The following is a 22,264-nucleotide window of genomic DNA, read 5'->3' on the forward strand; positions in this document are numbered from 1 at the left end:
CTGGGACTCGAAAAATCCAGATGCGTTATCAATACAGGTAGGTAGCACACAATGTATAATGCATAATAAAAATCCATGACAATATATGCTTCGAGGTGTTTTGATTATTATCTCGATTGTGCTGACAGTCACTTCTTTTTTCGCGATTGTTAACAACAACGATGACACGGTATAATTGCTCATACAGCGGGACAGGAAGGTGGATGATAAAATTAAACCTATCAGTCAGCGCTACTTGGCGTGAACGTGATCATAGGGTTGATCGGTCATAACTCAGTTACGAATTTAACAAAATTTAGAGAGATTTCAAAGAAGCATATTTTGAAAATGCACAGCTTTTCAATTGTCTTGCTTCGAAAGTTAACAAAATCATACAATAAATATGCAACAACTGGCATTCGGTCTGGTCTAATACGAAATTACACGACCCGTTTGCGAACCTAGCATTTTCAAAATTTTGATTTATGGTTTTCATTGCAATTAACAAAATTAAATTTGGTTGGGTCGTATTTTACAGAATAATTGTCCTTGACGTGAGTGGAGTCACAACAAAATCAAAACCCTCCCTCCTCGTCACGTTTTTCCTATACCTAATGCACTAATTGTCTCACATTTGCAAGCTCCCCTTTCCCCCATATAGCAATTTTTCGTAACATTATAATATTTTCGATTGTAACAGGAGACGTGTAATCGGAAAGTTATTAAAAGTTAGACTTGGAAGTTAATTTACAGTTTCTTCAGAATCAGAGTCAAACAATCACATATCAACTGTTGCAACTTGCAAGTCACCCCGAAGTGTAACGCATAGAAAAAAGTGCATTTTTCCAGTAAATTCAGATTTGAATTATGATATGAATAATGATTGATGCCGAATAGTATTTACCATTAGACCACAGACAAACAGACGTAACTCTTTATATAAATGTTCCATAAAAATATCGTGATGGAACTCACCAACGACATCTCGCGAGCTATTCGCGAAAGAAAACTTCCTTGCCAAATCTCAAACAATGTTGCATTCAAGTTCGATGGAAGGTATAGAAACGTCAAAGTGATCCGATGCCAGCACTGTGGTGACGGATTCGCTAAACAAACAATATTTAAATTGTTCGTTAATTGCGTGTACTGAGGAGAACGAGCTACGTCTGTTTGTCTGTGATTAGACACTGCAATCGGGGTTACAATCGAATATTGAGGATGTATTCCTTATTAGAGAGTTGTATAGAATTTTCTCCTTTAGCTTACTTAAATCTTTGGTTTTTATTAGTTAGGTAGGTTCCGATTCAACACATTGTAGTTTCATTTTTACACCTATGATCTTGACTTTTTTACCTAGGGGATGAGTAGTTAAGGGGGTTAGATTTTGATAAGTTCTTTAGTGGGAATGACACTGATGAAGACTGCACATTGTAGTCGAAATACGTATCTGTCATGGATACCAAAATTAATTAAGTGGAATTAAATGGAAGATAAACGCTTTTGCTGTTTTATTTAGCATTCCGCTAACAACCCAATTTCATTACTTCATTATTATGGCTACCAAGCCTTTGGGGATTTTCCTTATTAGAGATTTGTATAGATTTTTCTCCTTTAGCTTACTTAAATCTTTGGTTTTTATTAGTTAGGTAGGTTCCGATTCAACACATTGTAGTTTCATTTTTATACCTATGATCTTGACTTTTTTTTACCTAGGGGATGAGTACTTAAGGGGGTTAGATTTTGATAAGTTCTTTAGTGGGAATGACACTGATGAAGACTGCACATTGTAGTCGAAATACGTATCTGTCATGGATACCAAAATTAATTAAGTGGAATTAAATGGAAGATAACCTTTTTTTTGCTGTTTGATGTATTCCTATTATCTCGCAACTACTTATGATTTCCAATCTTTGAAGGCGAGGTGAATATAAGACACACTGATTCTGTTAGAAAATTAATAAAAAATTTGCGTTTTCAACTAATTGTCACTCACAATAAACAGAGTGTAAACAACTAACGCTCACGCGACAATTGTTGTTATTTATGTTTATTGATTTACTAATCAACAAAAAACGGAAAATCCACACAAGTAAGTAAATCACCCTGTTTGATGGTACCTAAATTCTGGGACTTAGAGATTGAGTCATTTAATATCTGGACGCAAAAAAACGGATGTATCTCGCAACCATCTTAATGAAATTCAAATGTTGAGCATTCAAAATGAAGGTCATTTATTTCACTTTTAAAGGAAAAATGGCGAAAAAAAAATATTCCGATTTGGTTTTGATGAAATTTCGAACTTTTCTTCGAATACCACTCATCATATTTTGGACACTCTGTTGGCTTACCTGAGCCGAGGGGGCGACTCTATCTACGATGCAGGGGAAATTGTGTTTTGTTGTGCTTTGCTGCGCACACGCTGAGTAGATAGAAAGAAGGTTGATGACGATTCTGAAGATTTCCTGCAAAAATATTATGCGTGATGCAAGTAGATGAGATAAATGAATTTTTCGAAGATTGATTCGCGAGTGTGAGATTTGTTGAGCATCTAGAATTGATATTTAGATGTGTCGCCCCCCTCGACCCGTTTTGTTCTCCACTCTTCTTTAACTTCTGTTTGGTAATTGTCCAATATTTCTCAATTTGGTAGCATTGAGAGCAGTTGGGTGGATTTGATTCTGTGACACTACCCCGAATATCACTACCCCGAACGCCATAACCCCGAACGCCGTTACCCCGAACGGTACACTACCCCGAACGCCGTTACCCCGAATAGTACTCTACCCCGAATGACCACTACCCCGAATGGCCACTACCCCGAATTCATTTCCAAAAGCTGTTTATTTTACTAATTGTCTTTTGTTGGTTAAACACTGGTACTATATTGTAAATAGAACAAAAAGTTAAACCTATGAATTATTTAACAACAGGGTGATTCCCGTCAAAAAGTCCAAGTGTTCGACGTTTTTTTTTTGAACGTCAAACTGGGTTGATGTTGATATCGGAATTAGTCAATACGATACTAAGAAAACATTTTACAGAAGATCATCCAATCAGGGCCGGTTTAACAATTAATGGGGGAACGCCTTTGGCATAAATCCACTTGGCTTAACATAACGTAGCATAATGGTCCTTTGGGATAATGGTCATTTGGATTATAAAACATTCCCCAGAAAACCATTCCCTAGAATTCTATTTCCCAGAATGCACCATTCCTCAGAATGAACCAGTCCCCAGAAAAGTATGCCATGTATTGACTAAGGGAATATTCCCTGCTTTATCATACATCCAAAGAATTTCTTATTTTCTCTTTTATATATTCAAAGAAAGATATATTCACTTCTTTATCGTTTATCCATAGAATTACTGATGTTCTCTTTTAAATATTCAATATTCTCTTCTTTATTGTATATCCAAAGAATTAATTGTTTTCTTTTGTTATATTTTCAAAGAAAGGAATATTCCCTTCTTTATTATATATTTATCGAATTAATGATGTTCTCTTTTATATATGATCAAAAAAGGGAACATTCCCTTCTTTATCATATAAACAAAAAAAAAATATTTCCTTTTCTTATATTTTCAAAGAAGGGAAACCCCCTCGATTCATTAAGGTCTCCTCAAACCCCTTGACCCATTAAGAAGTATTTCTCTTCTTTTTATATATGCGAAAGGAGATTCCTGGAGTGACTATAATAAACTAAAATAGTCAATAATACATGGCATACTTTTCTGGAGAATGGTACATTCAGGGGAATGCTTTTCTGGGGAATGGTGCATTCTGAGGAATGGAATTCTGGGGGATGGTTTTCTGGGGAATGGTATTCTGGGGAATGTTATAGAATTCTCATTTGGTTATACTAAATCTCTTCCAGATTCAAAAATTACATAAATAATACTACACACATTCACTACAACATTTGATAAATAGCTAAACTGACGCTCAAGCCTTACTGACATTTCTGCCCAACTGGCATACTTTCAATAGAGATTTAACCTAGGAAAAAGCTCGCGAATCATAGTGAACTTTTGCATCACTGATTTGCATGAATCAATTTTAAATTGTTATTTTTATCATTTGTATTCAGTTTGAACTACAAAAGAAAATTTTCTTCTAAAAAATTTACCCATCTTTTGATCACATGCTGTTCTTCCATTTGTCTTAATTTCGGGGCTATAGCCATTCGGGGTTGTAGGGTATTTGGGATAATGGCCATTCAGGGTAGTAGGACATCCGGGATAGTGGCATTCGGGGTAGTGACATTCGGGGTAGTGTCACAGAATCGTGGATTGATGTCCTTCGAAGAAATCTACCCTGTTGTCTCGATACCACTGTAGAACTTCTCCGCTGTAGTGGCAGCTTGCCAAATCAGGCCAAAACTTTACAGGTCCATTGTGAGCCTTAATGTACGGAAGAATACGTTTTTTCAGGCACCCTGCTTGTACATTTTGGAATCCATAGTCTTGTTTGTCACGAAAACCTGGATTTTTTGTCCGCAGCTGCAAATACCTTGCCAGATCATAAGCTATTTTGATAATTTATCGACAAAAAAGAACTTGAACTTGCTAGAGACGTCAGCTTGACCAGTGGTTTTATAGAACTCTTGTCCGGGAAGCTGCCCATAATCCATCTTTACGTACGTTTCGTCTTCCATGAGGATGCATCATTCGTACTTTGTAAGAATCTCATTGTACAACTTCCAGGCACGTCTTTTGGCCACTAGATTCTGCTTCAGTGTCCTGTTTGGTTGCTTACTGGTCAGAAAAAGATCGAAATCCTTCTCGCTGACGAATCCTTCTGACGTTGCTTTGGCTGGCATTGAATTTCTTGGCGATATCAAGTCCAACATTAATTTTCGGTTCACGGCTTCCATCAAGTAGGGTCAGGTGGGGCAAGAGTGCCATATGGGGCAAAAGTGCCACCTGCTTGTATCGAAGCCTGAAATACATCACTTTATGGGGTGGCTTTCTCAGTCACCTCAAGACTGAGAAAGCCACCCCATAAAGTGATTCCAATCAACCAGTCGAAACCACCATTAGCCTGAAATACATTTTTGATATTTCTTATTAATGGGATGTTATAAAAAGCCCTTCAGATATACTGCATCAAATTTGGTTATACATTATGATGTAAATATTATCAAAAAATCTAAAATACTTACACGTTGTCGAAAACTTCAAAATGTTATAAGAAATCGATGACATAAAATAAGCTTTTTCTCATCATTTTTCTAAGAAAATTTAATAATACGATGTAGATTTTATTATACGGTAATACATTTTGCGACCCTCAATATATAAATACTTATTGTTGCATGTAGATCCTCAAAAAACGTATTTGAAATTCGTCTTCTCCACGGGGGCAAGAGCGCCATACTTGCCTGGGGCAAAAGAGCCATAGTAAACAAGACATATAACCTCAAAAAGTTGTCGCCTCAGAGTGAAGTTTCGAAGTGATGGTGCGTGTCTACAAGCGAAAATCGTGGTCGGAACAAAATATGGTTGCGGCCATACGATCCGTGACTAAATATGGGATTTCTGTGCGAAGAGCTTAATTTTTTTTAATACATGTTTAAAGGAGTACTTGACACTGTTGGTTAAATCTTTCACCTTGTTGACTAATTAAAAAGTAGTTTAAGAAGAATATGAACCGTTTGATTGCGAAATTTTGATGATTTTCTTGTTATTGAGTTATATGGCCGTCTTGCCCCATGGGGGTGGCACTTTTGCCCCACACTGTTTTTTAGCCTTTGTTGATAAGGCATATGAAAACAATTAAGAAAAAATATTTAACGTTTACATATTCAGTTTCAGATACAACAGGTTTAAGTAGAGGATGTTTAAGATTCTATGTACATCATTTGTTTAAAAAAAAAGTTAGATTAAGCTATGTTTATTGAAAGATTTTCTTAACGTGGCACACTTGCCCCACCTGACCCTATAACTTCTTTTAAACAAAATGAATCATGACGAACTTTTCAGCACTGAAAGAGGAAACATTTCGAAACAATCTACTGTCGAAACATTCCAGATCTGACTGCTAGGATCACTACAGTAAAATAAGGTGTGCGTCCTGATATTAAATGACTCAAGCTTTAGATAAAAGAGTTTCAAAATTCTCAAAATGAATTCTAATAAACAGTTTAAGTGCTCTGCTCTAGCCTCGCTTATGTGAAGCATTAAGCGTTTCTTTAGCTACGGCTTGCCACCTTTTGTGTGTGTGTGTGTGTGTGTGTGTGTGTGTGTGTGTGTGTGTGTGTGTGTGTGTGTGTGTGTGTGTGTGTGTGTGTGTGTGTGTGTGTGTGTGTGTGTGTGTGTGTGTGTATTCCCTCTAACCCCCACTGGCCGGCAGTGTTATTATGGAAGAACTCTCTCTACAATGTCGCATTTATGGTCATTGCAGACAGCTTTAGTCCGGGAGTTAGAAGGTGATAGCTCTATTGCAGATCCAGCAACTCATTTCAGAATGTCTGGAGAGTCACGCCCATTCCGAGGTTACTTTCACTCACAATAAGCCCCGCATGTATGCATCACCGTTATCAAATGGATATTGGTTATATATACACACTTCCAGGTTCGAAAATATAATTTTCAAACCTGGCATGTAGGGGAAATGCAGGTAATGTCAGCCTAAGTGTCCCTAATTGAGGCTCATACATATATTCAGCAATCGACTAAATTTACAATAGCAACCAAAAATATCCATTAGTAATCTAGATAAAATTGATAAATAGCAGATTTTTAGCGATGAGCCCAATCTTAGATCCATAGGCCAACATTAGAGACATTTCCCCTATTTATTTTAATTTTGATATTGAATGTGGACAGCTTTCACCATATTCTGCTCTTCCGCCGCCGTTAATTGCTTATTTTGGAATCCCTTGGAGTTTTTCTCTAACTTTTCGTATTTCATTCCGTGCTTCACCGGCAATTTCCTTCCGTAGATCGTTCTTGGTTGGTTCTAACATGATAACGCCTTTTCCGGGTTTTTCTTATTTTCCGAGGGAGATAAATCCGCACTAATTTCCGTTCCTGATTCGATGTTGACTCCTTCCTCGCTGGTTGGTGTGTTCGGTTTCATGTCCACTATCTTGCGATGGTGATATAGGACGAGGCTAACGTCCAAAGTCGCTGGTCCACCGAGTGCTCGTATGCGAAAAGAGAATGATAGAAATACGAAAGGGATCAGTTTCAAGAAGTGACAGTTTCATCAGATTCCCCAACTAACTATACTCAAGCAAGGTAAGAATATACAAGCTATATTGCGACTATATGGTTACTTGGGTACTCATATGGCCGTCAGAATGGTTAATCGGTTGCGAAGTGAAGTATTTCTGAAAGTGATGCGTTATATATCTCAATGTTTTGATTTTATCCTAACGTTACCTCGATGTTATATCACAGACATACATACACAACACATTGAACACCATCTGTCGTATACACTATGATGGGTAATACACTCAACAGATGGCTGTAGTGAGTAAACGTCAAATGCTAGGGAATGGATTATGTGCACAACAAGTGGTGGTACTACCAACTAAGAAACATTTAAGAGTGTTGTCTGCTTGTCTGTGATCATACCTTCACTATCGCAGCTTCGGGTAATCTGCGAAAGTACTTGCATTTTTCTCAGGCACTTTTGATCCAACTGCAATTACTCTCTCATACCCGAAATGTGCCACGACCAAATTGGCACAACGACGCCCTATACGCTCACTGACCGAAGCGCAGGGAGCTAAGGCTTGCCACCCTTAGGTGGGTCACAAAAATTGTTTGAAGACATTGAACATAATCTCAATACCAGGGCTGGTAGCGATCACTGCTGTCAAAAATAGTGATTTTAGTGAAAATGTTTGATGTTTTAAACTTATTCAATTAGAATCTCAAAAGCACTTAAATATGTACGATATAAACCATTAAAGCGATAGATTCAATAGAAGGTTTATGGCTAAACCCATGGTATTAGTCAGGGTGTCTACTAACTGCAAAAACCTTGAAAACCGGGAATCCTCGGGAAATTTTTTTTCTTAAAATACCTGGAAGTCTTAGAGAATTGAATAATTTTCTTACTAAGGATATTTTAAAGAAAATAATTGATTTTAAAATATAAGCATTTAATTTTTCTCGTTGTTTTCAATCACACTTTGAACTTTTTAGATCCGCAGTGGATTATTCTTCAGTAACAAATAAATATAAAAAAACAGAGACTTGAAATGTGTTTTGATTATTTTTTTTTTGTAACATGCATATTTTCTATAAATTTTAAATTTGAACTAGTTCTGGACTTAAAAACCATAATGCTTTAAGGAATGTTCGAGAATCTTAAGTAAAATTCCATGCACAGTTTTAAAGGCTCCGGGAATTTTATTACAACTTCTATGGAGGGAGTTCTGGGAAAAAAATCTTTCAGGAAAACATCAAATGCAATCTGCTTTCAAGGTAGTTCTGAGGAATTTTAGATTTCATGTGAAGCCTGATAGTGGCGCCGGTGGTGTAGTGGTAAGCATGATTACCTCTCACCCCAGCAGGCCTGGGTTCAATCCCAGTCGGCACCACCGGCATGTACTGAGGCATAACATCTCTGATCACGCCTTCCTTCGTAAGGGAAGTAAATCCGTTGGTCCCCGGTTCATGAGTTGATGGGTCAATAGGGAGGGTCCAGGTGTGGGAGCTGCCTCCCTGGTGTCGGTAGCATTGATGCTCAGCACGGAAAACAAGATCGACCGAAAACAAGTCAAGGAAAAAAAAATGTGAAGTCTGTTAGTTTTGAGTAGAATTTCAAGAAACCCTGAACTGAGTTAAAAGTAAATTTTAATGAAAACTCTTAGAATTTCTGAGGAGCACAACTCCTGTGAACTGCAAAGGAACATTCCAAGGGCATTCTGAGGATAATTTCATAAAGTTTGTGAGAGAAAACAAATTCGGAGCATAAGTCCCGCAACCAGGCATGGAAAATCATTTCCATTCATTTCGTGCATTCATTTACATTCATTTGCCTCTAACTTTTTTCTTGAACAGCATTCCGCAAAATGATGCATAGAACATTTGTAGATTCTGTTATTAGCTACAAGTTTTGTTAAAAAGTCAAATTCGTATCTCTTGTGCATGACGAACCAAAGCGAACAGAAGCCACTACTGTTTTTCAGTGAATGTATTTTACATTCACTGAAAAACAGTAACAAGTTCTGCCCGCTCTAGTTCGTGATGCATAAGAGATACAGATTTAAGTTATGAGCAAAAGTTGTAGCTAATAACAAAACCGACAAAAGCTCTATACATCATTTTGCGGAATGCTGTTGATGAAAAAAGTTAGAGGCAAATGAATGTAAATGATTTTCCATGCCTGCCCGCAACTTTACTGAAATTAATTGATTTGCCTTAAAGTGTCGACAATTTTCCTTGCGTATTCTAACCATTATAAACGCCCACTTATTTTCCCTAAACTTATCTATGCTTACCAGAAGTTCTCTAAATTTGGTTAATAATCCGGCAAATTTTCTGATATATTATATTCAAAATTCTCTGACGATTTCGTATCAATCATAGAATTCTTGGAATACCCATAATTCGACGGAATTCCTTGAAAGTCGCTGCAAATTTGTTAATGGCATTATTCTGAAGCTATCTGATCATCCTCGAAGTACTCGGAACTTCGCTGAATATCATGAAACTATCTAAATTTATTAGAAGATCTCTGGAATTTCTCGAAGATATCGCTGCTTGCTAAAAGTTGTCGCATTTTTTCATTTAAATTAATTATCTAATCAACTTAGCTAAATTTTCGCATTTTTTAAGTTCTTGAAATCTTTATAATATAAAATTATATAATTCTGTAGGAGCTTGGCTAAAGTTTCCGGAACTTCTTTAATGTTTCTACAACTTCCTTGAAATTATTTGAACTGCCTTTTGATTCTCTGATCTGTCTCGATGTTCTCGAAGCTTCCCTAAGGCTCTCAATTCTATTGAAGATAAATTTCTCTGAAATTCTCCAGACTTCTGTGAAGTTCCTGAAATATTTCTGAAGTTATCATAAATTCTCTGATGGTCTCTGTACTTCCATGAAATTCTCGGAACATCTTAAGGGTTCTCAATTTTTGCTAAATTTATGATTATAGATCTTTAAACTGCTCCAAAAATCTGAACTAAAGTCGTATGAACTGCTCTTAAGATCTGAAATTCCTCAAAGATCTCTACACCCAACCGGGGGATGTAAGATTCTCTTACAATTATGTGGGATTCATCATCAGAGGATGTTAGTGGAGACTGCATGAACCGAGGATGCGATATACCTAGCTGCGGTCCAATGCAAGAAAATTGGAGACCGAAAAATGTACAGTGTATTAGTGAGTGAAATTAGTTATGTCGAAAAAAAAAGGAAACAGATTGCCGCGACTGGACTCGAACCACGAACGTTCCGATTATCAGACCTGTGCTTTCTCCACTGCTCTCTCCATGCTCCTGAATATGGATAGCCTAAAAGCAAACATGAAGCGCTCATTTTCTCGCATACTCGATTTCGTATGCTTTTTCTGCTGGAGAGATTCGAGGCAAGTGTGTGCGTCGTTCTACAATGTTCTACAATGTGCGTCGTTCTACAAGCTTGCTGGTATAGTCGAAAGCGTAGATAGAAAACAAAATAAAAAAGACAAAAAACCATTACATCGCCTGCATGGTCAATTTCTAACATTCGTTGCGATGTTCATGAACAGAGGATGATAGGAAACGGAACTAACATTCATTGTAATAGATTTTTGGTTTGCGTGTAGATCTCGCATTTCTGAGGTGCTTAGAACTTCTTAAAAATTTGCATAATATCTCTCAATTTGTCTATATTTCTCAAGTTCGCTTAACACCTATGATCTGCTCTGAAATTCTTGGAACTTCATAAAAGTTTCTGAAAATTTTCAGATGTTAAAAGAACCGATTTGAGCATTTCCTTTCATTCCTCAGAACTTTTTCAAAGTTCCTACAATTGTTGTGAAGCAGTCCCACAATGAAGCTCTCTAATCTTTCATAAAGTTAACTACGAACTTGATATAAATCATTTATTTGTTTTCCTTATTTCAGGCACTTTGAAAATTTTCAATATCTTGAACTTGTACATGGAATACGAAACTTCAAGGCATTGAATATTTTTAGATCTTGGACTTACTTAAATTAAGTACGTTTTTTTAACTTTATTAAAGTGAGAAATTTTAGCAAGTGCTAAACTTTAACAATGAATTTGATGTAAAGCTGCTTCTTTAAAACTGATTGCCATGTCTTAAAAACGTTTGTTGTTTTTTGATCTTCCAAAAAAGCATATTTTGAACGACAGCCGGCGTTTGTTGGTATTTTCAATGAAATCCTTTGTTGTGTTTGATGAGCTGGTACTAGAGTTTTCGTCGTTGCTTCCAACGTTTGAAGTGTGATGATCCTCGGTTTGATTGTCGGTGTTTCGCTGTTGTTCTTCAGCGAGACTGAATACCCCCCTCGAGCAGCACACTTGTCACTGAACAGTTGTGACTACTTGTTTGCAACTTATTTCAGTCACAACCAAGTTTCAGCAACTTATTTTGACGGACGAGTGCAGCTTGGGCCTCGGTTGGTGGAGCTGCTGGAGCGGTGCTATTGTTCGATGTGGCTACATCCAAACATTTCTGTTTGGGATGTGCTGCTCGGCCACAATGGCGGCACGTTTTTGGTTGCTTGTCGTACGTTACCAACGTTGTTTCGTTGTCGACCGTGATGTATGATGGAATGGCGCTTTCGAATCGCATTCGCAAAACTCGAACACCGCTCAGGAATCCTGGGAAGTAGTGCTTCAATTTCTCATGTCGACTGGAAATCACTGTCCCGTACTTTGCCATGTGATTCATAACAGTGGCTTGTGGCCGATGAATACGAGTAATGGCTGTCGAATGATATCAACCGCAGTTGTTGCTTGTTAATTATTGTGTACGAAAATCAAGCGTGATCTTGATCTTTGGTGAAATTTTTCGATATTTTTCCAACACTGTCTCCCATATAAAAATGATTTGTTGGGGTAACATTCTTAAATCTGTAACATTGCGAAAGTTTTTTCAAGATGGCGGCGAGAAGCCAAGTTTGACAGAAATCATGCAAACCCAAGCTCGATACCCGATCCAGGTTGAAACTGAACAAAAACCAAATTCCGTATTAGTCAAGCTTTTAGCATTTATTTTCCACCAGAAGTCACATCGGTTGGATATAAAGTGTTTTGTGAGAGTTGTTATTAAACAGGGGACAATCAATATACCAAGATATTCCTTTCACAGACATCACCATAGAGTACCTGACATTTGATAGGGAAAATAAACGAGTAAGGCAGAGTTGACTGAAAATATTGAATGGAATATGAAAAATACCGATGATTAATTAATCTAGAAACGTGGCACTCTAGAGCTACTATACTGCCTATAATCCCATATCAGTCACATATGGAAAAAGTAGGCATTGAGAAAATGGCATCCGAAGTTACGAAGTGCAATTCCCATGTAAATAATTGATAAATAATACTAAATTAATTGATAGGTTTTTCAAGTGAAAATCTGTGGTAATGAGGCTTGCATGTTTTGTTATATCAGCGAAAAATATGGCAATTCAAAGAGCAGACCTTTAACTTGAACTATGGGCGATTGAATTTCAGGATGGGACTGATATGCGATTATTTTGCTAACAAACTGACCTGATGTTGTTTTCACATTTTCTATGATTAAAATCCATAGTTTAATCACATAATATGAAAGTAGATGCCTATCAAGGATAACGTTGTTATCTCAAAATTGACGAAAATCCATATGGGACTGATATGCGATTCTAGGCAGTATAGGAAGGGTCAAAAATGTATTATTTACTCGAACAGAAATACAATTGAACCCATTGGGTAGTTTATGAACAACCCCTGAGAAGTGCGCTGTAAGTTCTGACTTGAAAATTAACCTTTTGCGTCTCTGACGTATTTTGCTGTCCTAAATGTTGCAGTTAATTTGGGAAGCAACAGAAGATTTGACGCTATCTGCGTTGTTTGATTTTTTCTCCCGGTCCAGAAATTTGTGGCATGGCGAGCGATAATTTTAATTTTAGTTTATTTACGCGGTGATGATGTTGGTTCACTCGCAACTATTTTTGAAAAAAATTTAAGTGTTTTCGAACGAAAGTGTACCAAAAGTGCTTCTGAACGTGTTTCGTAGTTGGGTGTGGTGAAATTCGTGCATTCCCGGTTGATTTTGGAAATCCGTATCACAAAATTGCCCACCGATTCCTTTTTTTTTTGCCGTTCGACGACGACGGGTGTGCTTTCGCGAGAGTGACTTTTATTTGGTCCGTTTCTTTGCACGGGTTTGTTTTTTTTTGTAACTAGCGTAAGTGTGCCTGCGATTTGCATTGCATTGAGTGTCGGAGATTGTAAGTAATCTGAAGGATGCCTCGCTGGATACGCCCAAGACTGGACGGGCAGTAGCTGGTGGCCGTGAACGGTTCCTGGGGAAAGCACTTCATGCGACCCTCCTCCCAGATGACCATGGCAATACAGGAAGTATTGGTATTGGAAGGTAATTGCTATTAGATATTTTGCAAACAGTGACAGATAGCGGACATGAAGAACCAGTGGAGGTGCCGGGCAAAGGTGTTTATCCTAGACAAATGGTAACCCGAGCAAAGTTAGAGATCAAATTGAAATCAGAATTTACTGTTATGATGTAACTTATTTTGAATACTCCATTTGATCTCATTTTGGTTGACTTAACGGTTAACACATAAAAAATGAGAGCAACATTTTACACTGTTGAATCAAACGGAAAACTAATCCTGCCTTCAATGAAATCAATTTGATTACTGATTTTGCATTCATAATGTTTGACTGAATACGGGCCTGATGTAAATGGTTAGCATAAAAGCTTCTCACGCTGAAAGACTTGAGCCCAAATGTCACCTCGGGTTGGTTACGAATGACCTAAAATGTGTTAAACAAAACAATTAAACAATAATCGTTAGTTCAACGACAGATAAGCTTAACTTAAATTTTAAACAAGACGTTAACAGCAGAACTTCAAGTTAAGTTGCTTTCATTTAAAATGTCTTGACTGCATAATGAAAGCACAATATGATATCAGACTAATGTCGTGACAATTGTAATCAAAATGAGTATTCATTATGATAGGAACTGCAATCTTTAATATCGATTTGCTTTCATTTTGTTAACCGACTTTGCTCGAGAAGTTACAAATTCGCTGTTGTCGTTGTCGTATGCGCCGTCGTAGTCCCTGTCGTAATCGCCGTCGTAGTCGTAGGCAGTACCGTTAGTATATTTAAAATTAACCACCAACCGCTGAAAATATGAATTATCGCGTATTTCTGTTGTTCATTACATGCCAAGTAAAATTCGAGAACGTAATTTCATTTGAATAGCTTGTTCAACCAGGTCTTAAAAAATCGTCACGTCGGTCATAGCTTGTTATGATTACCTGAACCATGCGTAAAATGAAAATCGAAACTAAAGAGAAAATGGATCTTAATAAAGGCCTCTTTCATAGCTTTTAGTTTAAGGATTTCAAAGATCGTCGGTTACAGTGGCTTGCTTACTGAGCCGAAAAACGCGATCCCAGATCCTTTCATATTAAAAATGTATGGTTAGATCGCTTGTTTATCGTATATTTCGTAAAACTTTTCGTTGTCGTCGGTGCCGGGTCTGAATAGTCATAAAAACTTGAGTAACGCTATAATGAGGGGCTCGGTGGCCTTAGAGCAACCGGTTTTGCTTACTGGGCAGAACATCATGAGTCTAATCTCAAGCCCATCCACATTCAAGATTCGTCAATCGTTTTATTTGGGGGCTGTTCATAAACTACGTAGACAGTTTAGGGGGGGGGGGGTTGAGAATTATCCACGGCCCATACAAATTTTAAATTTTTTGTATGGACAATTGTCTACGCAGGGGGAGGGGGGGGGGGTCAAGAATCTCAAAAAACTGTCTACGTAGTTTATGAACAGACCCTTGTTAACATGACTACATGGTAATAACAGCAACTCGATGATTAAAAAGGAGCTCGTCTGCCTAGTGGCAAACGTTTTTGCTTACTGAGCAGAAGACCGTGGGTTCAATCCCAAGCTCCTTCGCGTTATATGATTGTTAGGACATCAATTCAGCTTATCGTTTACCAAAACGAACCCTGCTGCAAACCCAACCCTATTACCCAATATCCCAGTTATTCCTCGTGGAAGTGCAGAGGTGTTCTCGGCTTCCATCAAAGCGAGTGTCACGTCAACACATTCCTACCCGTTCCTTTCTTGACCTGTGTTCGGGCGCGGCCGGCGCTGGTATTGCCTAGTTTGAGATCACCAGTTTTTACACATTGAGGATGATTGCTAGTCCCAAGCATCGTCTATTGGTTCTCTGTGTAATGATAGCTGGTCTGGCAATAACAGAGTAGCAACCGTGGGCGGTCAATCATGCCCATGCTCATGCTCAGAAATACAATTGAACCCATTGATTCTATAAATTTTTCATTTTACGATAGATTACAATTACAAGATTCCAATTCAGATATTAACTACTTCTTCAAAACTAGTATCCAAAAGACAAATTATAAAGAATCTTTTTTTTCAATAGTTTGTTTACTCGTATATTTATCATCACTATTCTTATATTTTCACTTTAATTGTGTGTGTTGATTTCTTTTCCATTATTATACTTTTTATCAATATAATTACTAATACATAATTAAATATGTTTTGCTTTAATATAAGATCAATGATTCTGTGTTTATCCCTTTATTCACTAAATAATTGTTTACTTGTTTTGCTTTGTTATCAGATACTTATTGATCAATAATATACCTTTTTTGTTTATTCATACTGTCATCTCCTTTCCTGTTGCAAATTTGCACTTTTGCATTTTTTTTTATTTTTTTTTTGTTTAGTTTCTGCTTGTCAAACGGTTATTAATCATACTTGTCACTAAAGTTGTACACGTGTTCTTGTTCTTACTGGTTGTTGTTTCGGAGGGGTTGGCTCTGTCGGTGAAAGCTTTCACCCCTCCTTGCTTGCTTTTTTTACCAATCCTGGCGTAACATTTGAAAAGAGTCTATCAGTTTTTGTAAACAAAACTTGTAAGACCCTTTCCGCGCGAATCGAAGCTCACCTATGCAAACAAACGCCATCGGGTAGGGGAACTTCTCCGCTTCCCGATAGTGTTCTGCGTGGTTTGCGTGGGCATACTTCAGTTCGCGCGGGAAGGGTCTCACAAGTTTCGTTTACAAAAGTTGATAGCCCCCTTTCAAATGTTGCGCGAGAATTAAACAGTTTTAGTCTACCAAAGAGTTACGATTAATGCATTGCCCTCCTACATTTGTTTGTGTGTGTGTGTGTATGTAAATATAATCGCTAAAAAATGTCAATAAGTGTGAACTCAAAACAACAGAGTTCAGGCAACTAGTTTTTTTTTCTTCATTTCTGTTTGTTTTGTATGGTATTTTGTTCATAAAATATGTTAAACAATCAAACTTTATCGGTTTTTGCTAAGTTTCAGTTTTCTTGTAAATCAAAATGCAGTTGAATAGCTTTTTTTTAATAAAAAAAAAGTGTTGTAAACTAAGGTAGTATCATGGTAAGTACCAATCCGAGCGGAGCTCCACGTGATTAGCACAAAAGCGACGTTCTAGCAGTTCTGTGTATGTTCAGTTGAATACTTCTAGTAGTTGGGAATAGGTTTTCCCAGCTAATTTTTGTTTTGTCTTTGCGCGAACACAAAAGAAAGCAAGAAAAAAGTAACTTCCTACATTTTTACACAAATTTTCATTTTCGTTTTTTTTTTGTTCAAACGACATACGAATATAGACACTTAGAAGATTTCGAAAATTGATTTTTGGCTTAAAATTAGAAGCAATTTTTTAGTTTTGAATAATGCGCTACCGACTGCTGTTTTCTGGTCAGCAGACTGGGTTGCCAGATTTTCGTGTGAATTGGAGAAAGAGTGGCAGTTCTCCACAATTCGTGTCGGTTCAATCGGAAGGAAAGACCGTTACCGTTTGTAGTCATAAATATAAAATATATATATATATACGGATCTACTTACTATCTACCATTGTTTTCGTCTATACAGTCATACAAATGATTTTTTGTTCGTTTATTTTTCCATTTTTGTTCAACTTATGGTTGTTGAATATGTAAATGATCATTTCTGCAGTGATGGAAATGTAAGACTGCTTCAAACACGATAGTGTTTGCTGAATACAGTTGGGATATTTTTTTAATCTTTGATTTAGATTCATTTTTCCTTTAAGTGTTACAACGCACAGTGGGTGACCGTTGCGGAAACAAAAGCTGGTCAAAATTAAATATTTGGTAAATAGTCCTGACAATTCATGTGAAATTATGAACAATGGAATCAATTTTTCTGATTAATCACAACAACTTGATATTTTTTTTAAATGTCGGCATAAACAGTTGAGACAAACAATTGAAATGAGTGAACTTAGATTACAGACATCTTTGCATCAACCACTACCCACTGTGCAGGTTCTGTTGACCAATATAAAAAATAAGTCAAACGGTGAAACAAAATTTACTACGAACTGAACGTTTCTTCTTCCTTACCTAAGGACTCTGGTCGACGTGAAATGCATCCAAGTGTCCAGTGCTGCCAGTTTTCTTTAAATAAATAATTATGTCGACATCTAACCGATATAAATTCAACTTGTGCATAAACGGTTGTCTCGAGATCTGCTTCACACTACACTGACTGGTTCCCTTCGTCCTCCTTTCAAATATGTACATCGAACTAACTCACACACATAAGAAAATACTTTTCATAACCTAGTCGACTCCTGTGCCCGCCCGTCTCTGTCTTTGTTCTAACTCTCTTCTTCTTGCTCTACAGTCTACAGTGTGCAATGTCTCACCTACATTGGTTTACCGCCACGTGCCGCGTCTTCCAATGCTCTTACTTTCATTTCCCGCTCGTGTTGTCTAAAAGTTGTATTCAAGGGAGTATCATTAGTGAAAAAGTTCAATCTAACATTCTCAGAGCTTCGATTCTAGCAAAACAAAGTGTAGAAACTAGTTCGGATCAAGACGAACATCTTAACCAACGAACGGAAACATAAAAGTAAAACACTTTGTCTCAAGAAAAGCTCAAATCAACGAAAATACAGAAAGGTAAAACAATCAAAAAGTTTCAAATACCTAAGATACTGCTCATGCAGCGAGTGGGCACGATCTAACGCATTTTGACGTTGGAACTCAGCGGCCTGCTGGTAGTGGTGGCAGTGTCGTAGTCGTGATTGCGCGGTGTCGAATGAAACATACATAGTAGAGAGAGGGGATAAACAGACAGATATAGATATAAAGGGGGTTGTTGCTTCATCACAGTGATCGGTTGATGATTATCCAACTCATCGCTCCTGTTTTGGTATTGTTTATAATTTAAAAACTCTTCCATATCGTTTAAGTTAGGGTATTTTTAAATGGTCGATGAGATTGGTTTGTGGTTGAGAATTTTCGATGTGGATTTGGACCTACTGCGGCCATCCTGGGAACCTTACCTGCAGTGGATCATAGGACATGCGTAAGAGGACCTCCGAGTGGGGATCCCTCGGCATCAGCACATTCGGTCTCGGATATGGTACGTTGGCAGCTATTGGAATTTTGCACGAATGAAAAAGAGGGTAGAAAAACAAAATACAACCAATTAATATAATACAGTCATTTGAAGGCAACACCGAGAGAGTTGCGATTTTTATAGTTTTAACTTCGTATTCGGAGTCGGAAAAAAATGTGATTCTGAAAATGCGATAAGAATAGATCAGTAGGTACACATTGATTTAAGCTGGAAATTTGCTTTGAAAAATACACGCTTGCATATAACGATATCGGTTTGCTCGAAGTCCTGCTAAGGAGGAGTTAGGAAGGTAGAGAGATGGGACGATTGTTGGCGGTATGAAGAAAGTAATTATAAAAAAAGAAACTGTAATGAACAAACAACAAAGAAAAATAACGACCAAACGTAACAGTATTTAGTATAAACTACCATACATTTATCAAATAATTAAACGGAGTTTTCGTCAGCAATGTATATTAAGTTATGTTGGTGTGTGTGTGTGTGTTATACTGCCCATAATCGTATAACGGTCCCTTATGGATAAGAAACCAAGCAAAGATGGGGCTGATATGCGATTATGGGATTATGTGACTTGTGCGGGGATGAGATTTGAATACGTGATCTATAGCGTGAAAGGCATGTAAGTGAACAACTTAAACGTTAGTGCAACAATAAATAAAAATTGATAGTCACACTGAACACACTTTAGTAGCTAGGTAATTCAGACAAAATCGTGTGCAAGAAATTGTGTTTTTATGTTGAACCCATTTTAGTCCCAAGTAGACTGAAAAGCCTATGTTTTACTCTTCTTCCAAAGAAGATACATAGCGCTTGGAAAACCGACACTTCAAATCACATGAGCTTTCAAAAACAAGTTGAATTATATTCATATTGCGTACCCAAGACCACAATGGCCATATGCGAACGTGTTCCGGGTGCCCAGGGAAAGTGATCGAAACTCACATTAATGACATGAAAATTGAACAATAAATCACATAACAATTCAAAATCAAGTTTAAAGATAGTCATATCGAGTGCCCAGAATCTCATTGGCTACATCCGGATATGTTCCGTGTGCTCCCAAGAAGTGACTTGAGCGAAATCCTCTCATGTGACGCATCAAATCACATGACATTTCAAAATTAAGATCATTTACGGCCACATTGCGTGCCCAGAATCAGATTGGCCACATCCGACCATGTCCATGTACCCAACAAGCCGGAATTTTTCTTCAACGAAAAATCATCATGCGACACATAAAATCACATGAGCATTAGGGTGTTTCATTTTGAAAAAAGTGATGAATTTTTGATAGGCCACCCTCCAGTTCGATTCATAGCCCCAAAATATGAACCTGTGCAAAAAATGGTAAAGATTGATGAAGGTTTAGAGGTCGCGCCAATGATTTGGATTTTGTATGGAGATTTTGGTGAATTAGTATGGGAAATTATTGATTTTCGTTTACATTGCTCTAACTTTGGTTGTAGTTGTCCAAACGTTGAAAAAAAAAAATATGTGGTTGTCATGACAATGATCAACAAGCCTGTTGTTGTTGCGATGAAATTGGCGTTGTTGCCTTGTACATATTCAGCTGTCAATTTACCCTATTTTGCCATTTTTTCACATTTTTATAATTCTTGATACGCTGCAAAACTGAGCGTAGCAACTGTAGGCTTTTTGTTTATTGCCATAGCAATAACATACTAAATTTTTTCGACATTTGGACAAGTAGAAGCAAAGTTATAGCGATATAAGCGATTTTTTAAATTCTTCCATAGTAATTCCCATACAAATTTCAAATCATTGGCGCGACCTCTAAACCTTCATCAATCTTTACCAATTTTTGCACAGGTTCATATTTTGGGGCTATGAATCGAACTGGAGGGTGGCCCATCAGAAATTCATCACTTTTTTCAGAATGAAGCACCCTAATGAGCATGCTTGCATTATTTTGAACAATTTTACCTAGTGTCTCACTTTCCGGCAGGTGCTTCCAAAAATTTGGTATTTTGTAATCATAAAATTCCGATTCCCATTCCGATTGAGGAAATGCAGCGAGTTGGGAATCTCCTTCTTAACGTCCATGTAAATTCCCCGTACACCTGTCAGCATATCAAGGCCCAAGGCAGCTGGAAATTTCTCCCGTACTAAACGCTTTACATCACCGTATTTCCCTAGCACCAATGCTAGATCGCTATCCGGGACTACTGGTGGTAGGTCGTAAACTCTCACGCAGGCGACACGTGAACCTCGACTGATTTTCCATGGGCATAATGGCCTGAAGCTGATAAACTTCGCTGCTGCTCGTGATATGGCCATCAGTAGCACCCACTTTGCACGCAAGGATATCCGAAAGCACACCTTGAGACACCCTAATGGCGAAACTTGCTCCCAGATCGACCACGTGTTGGTGGATGGTCGGCATTTCTCGGATGTCGTAGATGTCAGGACCTTCAGGGGTCCTAATATCGACTCGGATCACTACCTCGTTATCGCGAAAATTCGAGCGCGTCTGTCGACCGTTACGAGTTCGAGAAACCGGAGATCGATGCGTTTCAACATCTAGCGTTTGACAGTAGATGGTGTTGCTGCAGAGTACCACCAGAAGCTGAATGAGCGGATAGCGGAAATCAACGTGAACGAGAATCTCAACAATCTGTGGGAAGCTGTCCACGGAGCGGTGAGCACAACAGCACGAGAGGTGATAGGTACAGCTCAGAGGCGCCTCCGGAACGGGTGGTTTGACGAGGAGTGCCAGCGAGTGACAGAGGAGAATAACGTCGCCAGAAGCCGGATGTTGGTGTCTGGTACCCGTCAGAACAGAGAGCGGTACAGGGTAGCAATGTCAGCCGAGAAACGAACCCATCGCAGGAAAAAAAAAAGGCAGTACGAGGAACGCGTGATTGCTGAGGCGCAAGAAAGTATGGAGCAGAATGATATGCGAAGGTTTTACGCAACTGTCAATGGCGTGAGGAGTTAGACAGCGCCGTCTCCCGTCATGTGCTATGACCGTGAAGGTAATCTGCTGACAGATAAAACGATGGTGGCTGCCAGGTGGAAGGAGTACTTCGAGACGTTGCTGAACGGAGAGAATGAGAGAGCATCTACAAACAGAACACACATCGACGACGATGGTCAAGCTGTGGAACCACCAACGCTAGAAGAGGTGAAAAAAGCGATACGAGAGCTGAAAAACAGTAAGGCTGCGGAGAAGGACGAGCTCCCGGCCGAACTTCTCAAACACGGAAGTGAGCAGCTGCACCAGATGATCCACCGTATACTTCTCAAGATATGGGAGGAGGAAGAATTGTCCGCTAGTTGGTTAGATGGTCTCGTTTGTCCCCTCTATAAAAAGGGACACAGACTGAAGTGCGCCAATTACAGAGGAATCACGCTTCTGAATTCGGCGTACAAAATATTATCACGTGTTCTGTTCAACAGACTGAGACCGCTTGAGGAATCCTTCGTCGGCGAATACCAGGCTGGTTTTCGTGAGGGTCGATCAACGACGGATCAAATGTTTACCCTGCGTCAAACCCTTGAGAAGTTCCGGGAATACAACTTGCAGACTCATCATCTGTTCATAGATTTCAAGGCAGCGTACGATTCAGTAAAGAGAAACGAGCTATGGCAGATAATGCAAGAAAACGGTTTTCCGACGAAACTAATTAGGCTGATTCGTGC

At 38.2% G+C, this 22,264-nt stretch overlaps 1 protein-coding gene across 7 annotated transcripts in view; it reads right to left on the reverse strand.

Annotated features, from left to right (window-relative positions):
- Positions 1-16,274: 16,274 nt before the first annotated feature.
- Positions 16,275-22,264, reverse strand: part of LOC135698449 (arginine-glutamic acid dipeptide repeats protein-like) — a 160,331-nt gene continuing 154,341 nt past the window's right edge. For all 7 annotated transcript variants that reach the window (XM_065218427.1, XM_065218431.1, XM_065218430.1 and 4 more), the window contains 3 exons: positions 18,525-18,616; positions 18,166-18,233; positions 16,275-17,949 (listed from right to left, as the gene is read on the reverse strand). In XM_065218427.1, the coding sequence (XP_065074499.1) occupies positions 17,883-17,949; positions 18,166-18,233; positions 18,525-18,616 (227 nt within the window). In that variant the 3' untranslated portion in view covers positions 16,275-17,882. The remainder of the gene's footprint in view (positions 17,950-18,165; positions 18,234-18,524; positions 18,617-22,264) is intronic.

The sequence above is a fragment of the Ochlerotatus camptorhynchus genome, unplaced genomic scaffold, assembly GCF_037179485.1.
Source record: "Ochlerotatus camptorhynchus isolate MF236.1 unplaced genomic scaffold, CSIRO-AGI_Acam_v1.1 ptg000086l, whole genome shotgun sequence".
NCBI classification, from domain to species: Eukaryota; Metazoa; Arthropoda; class Insecta; order Diptera; family Culicidae; genus Ochlerotatus; species Ochlerotatus camptorhynchus.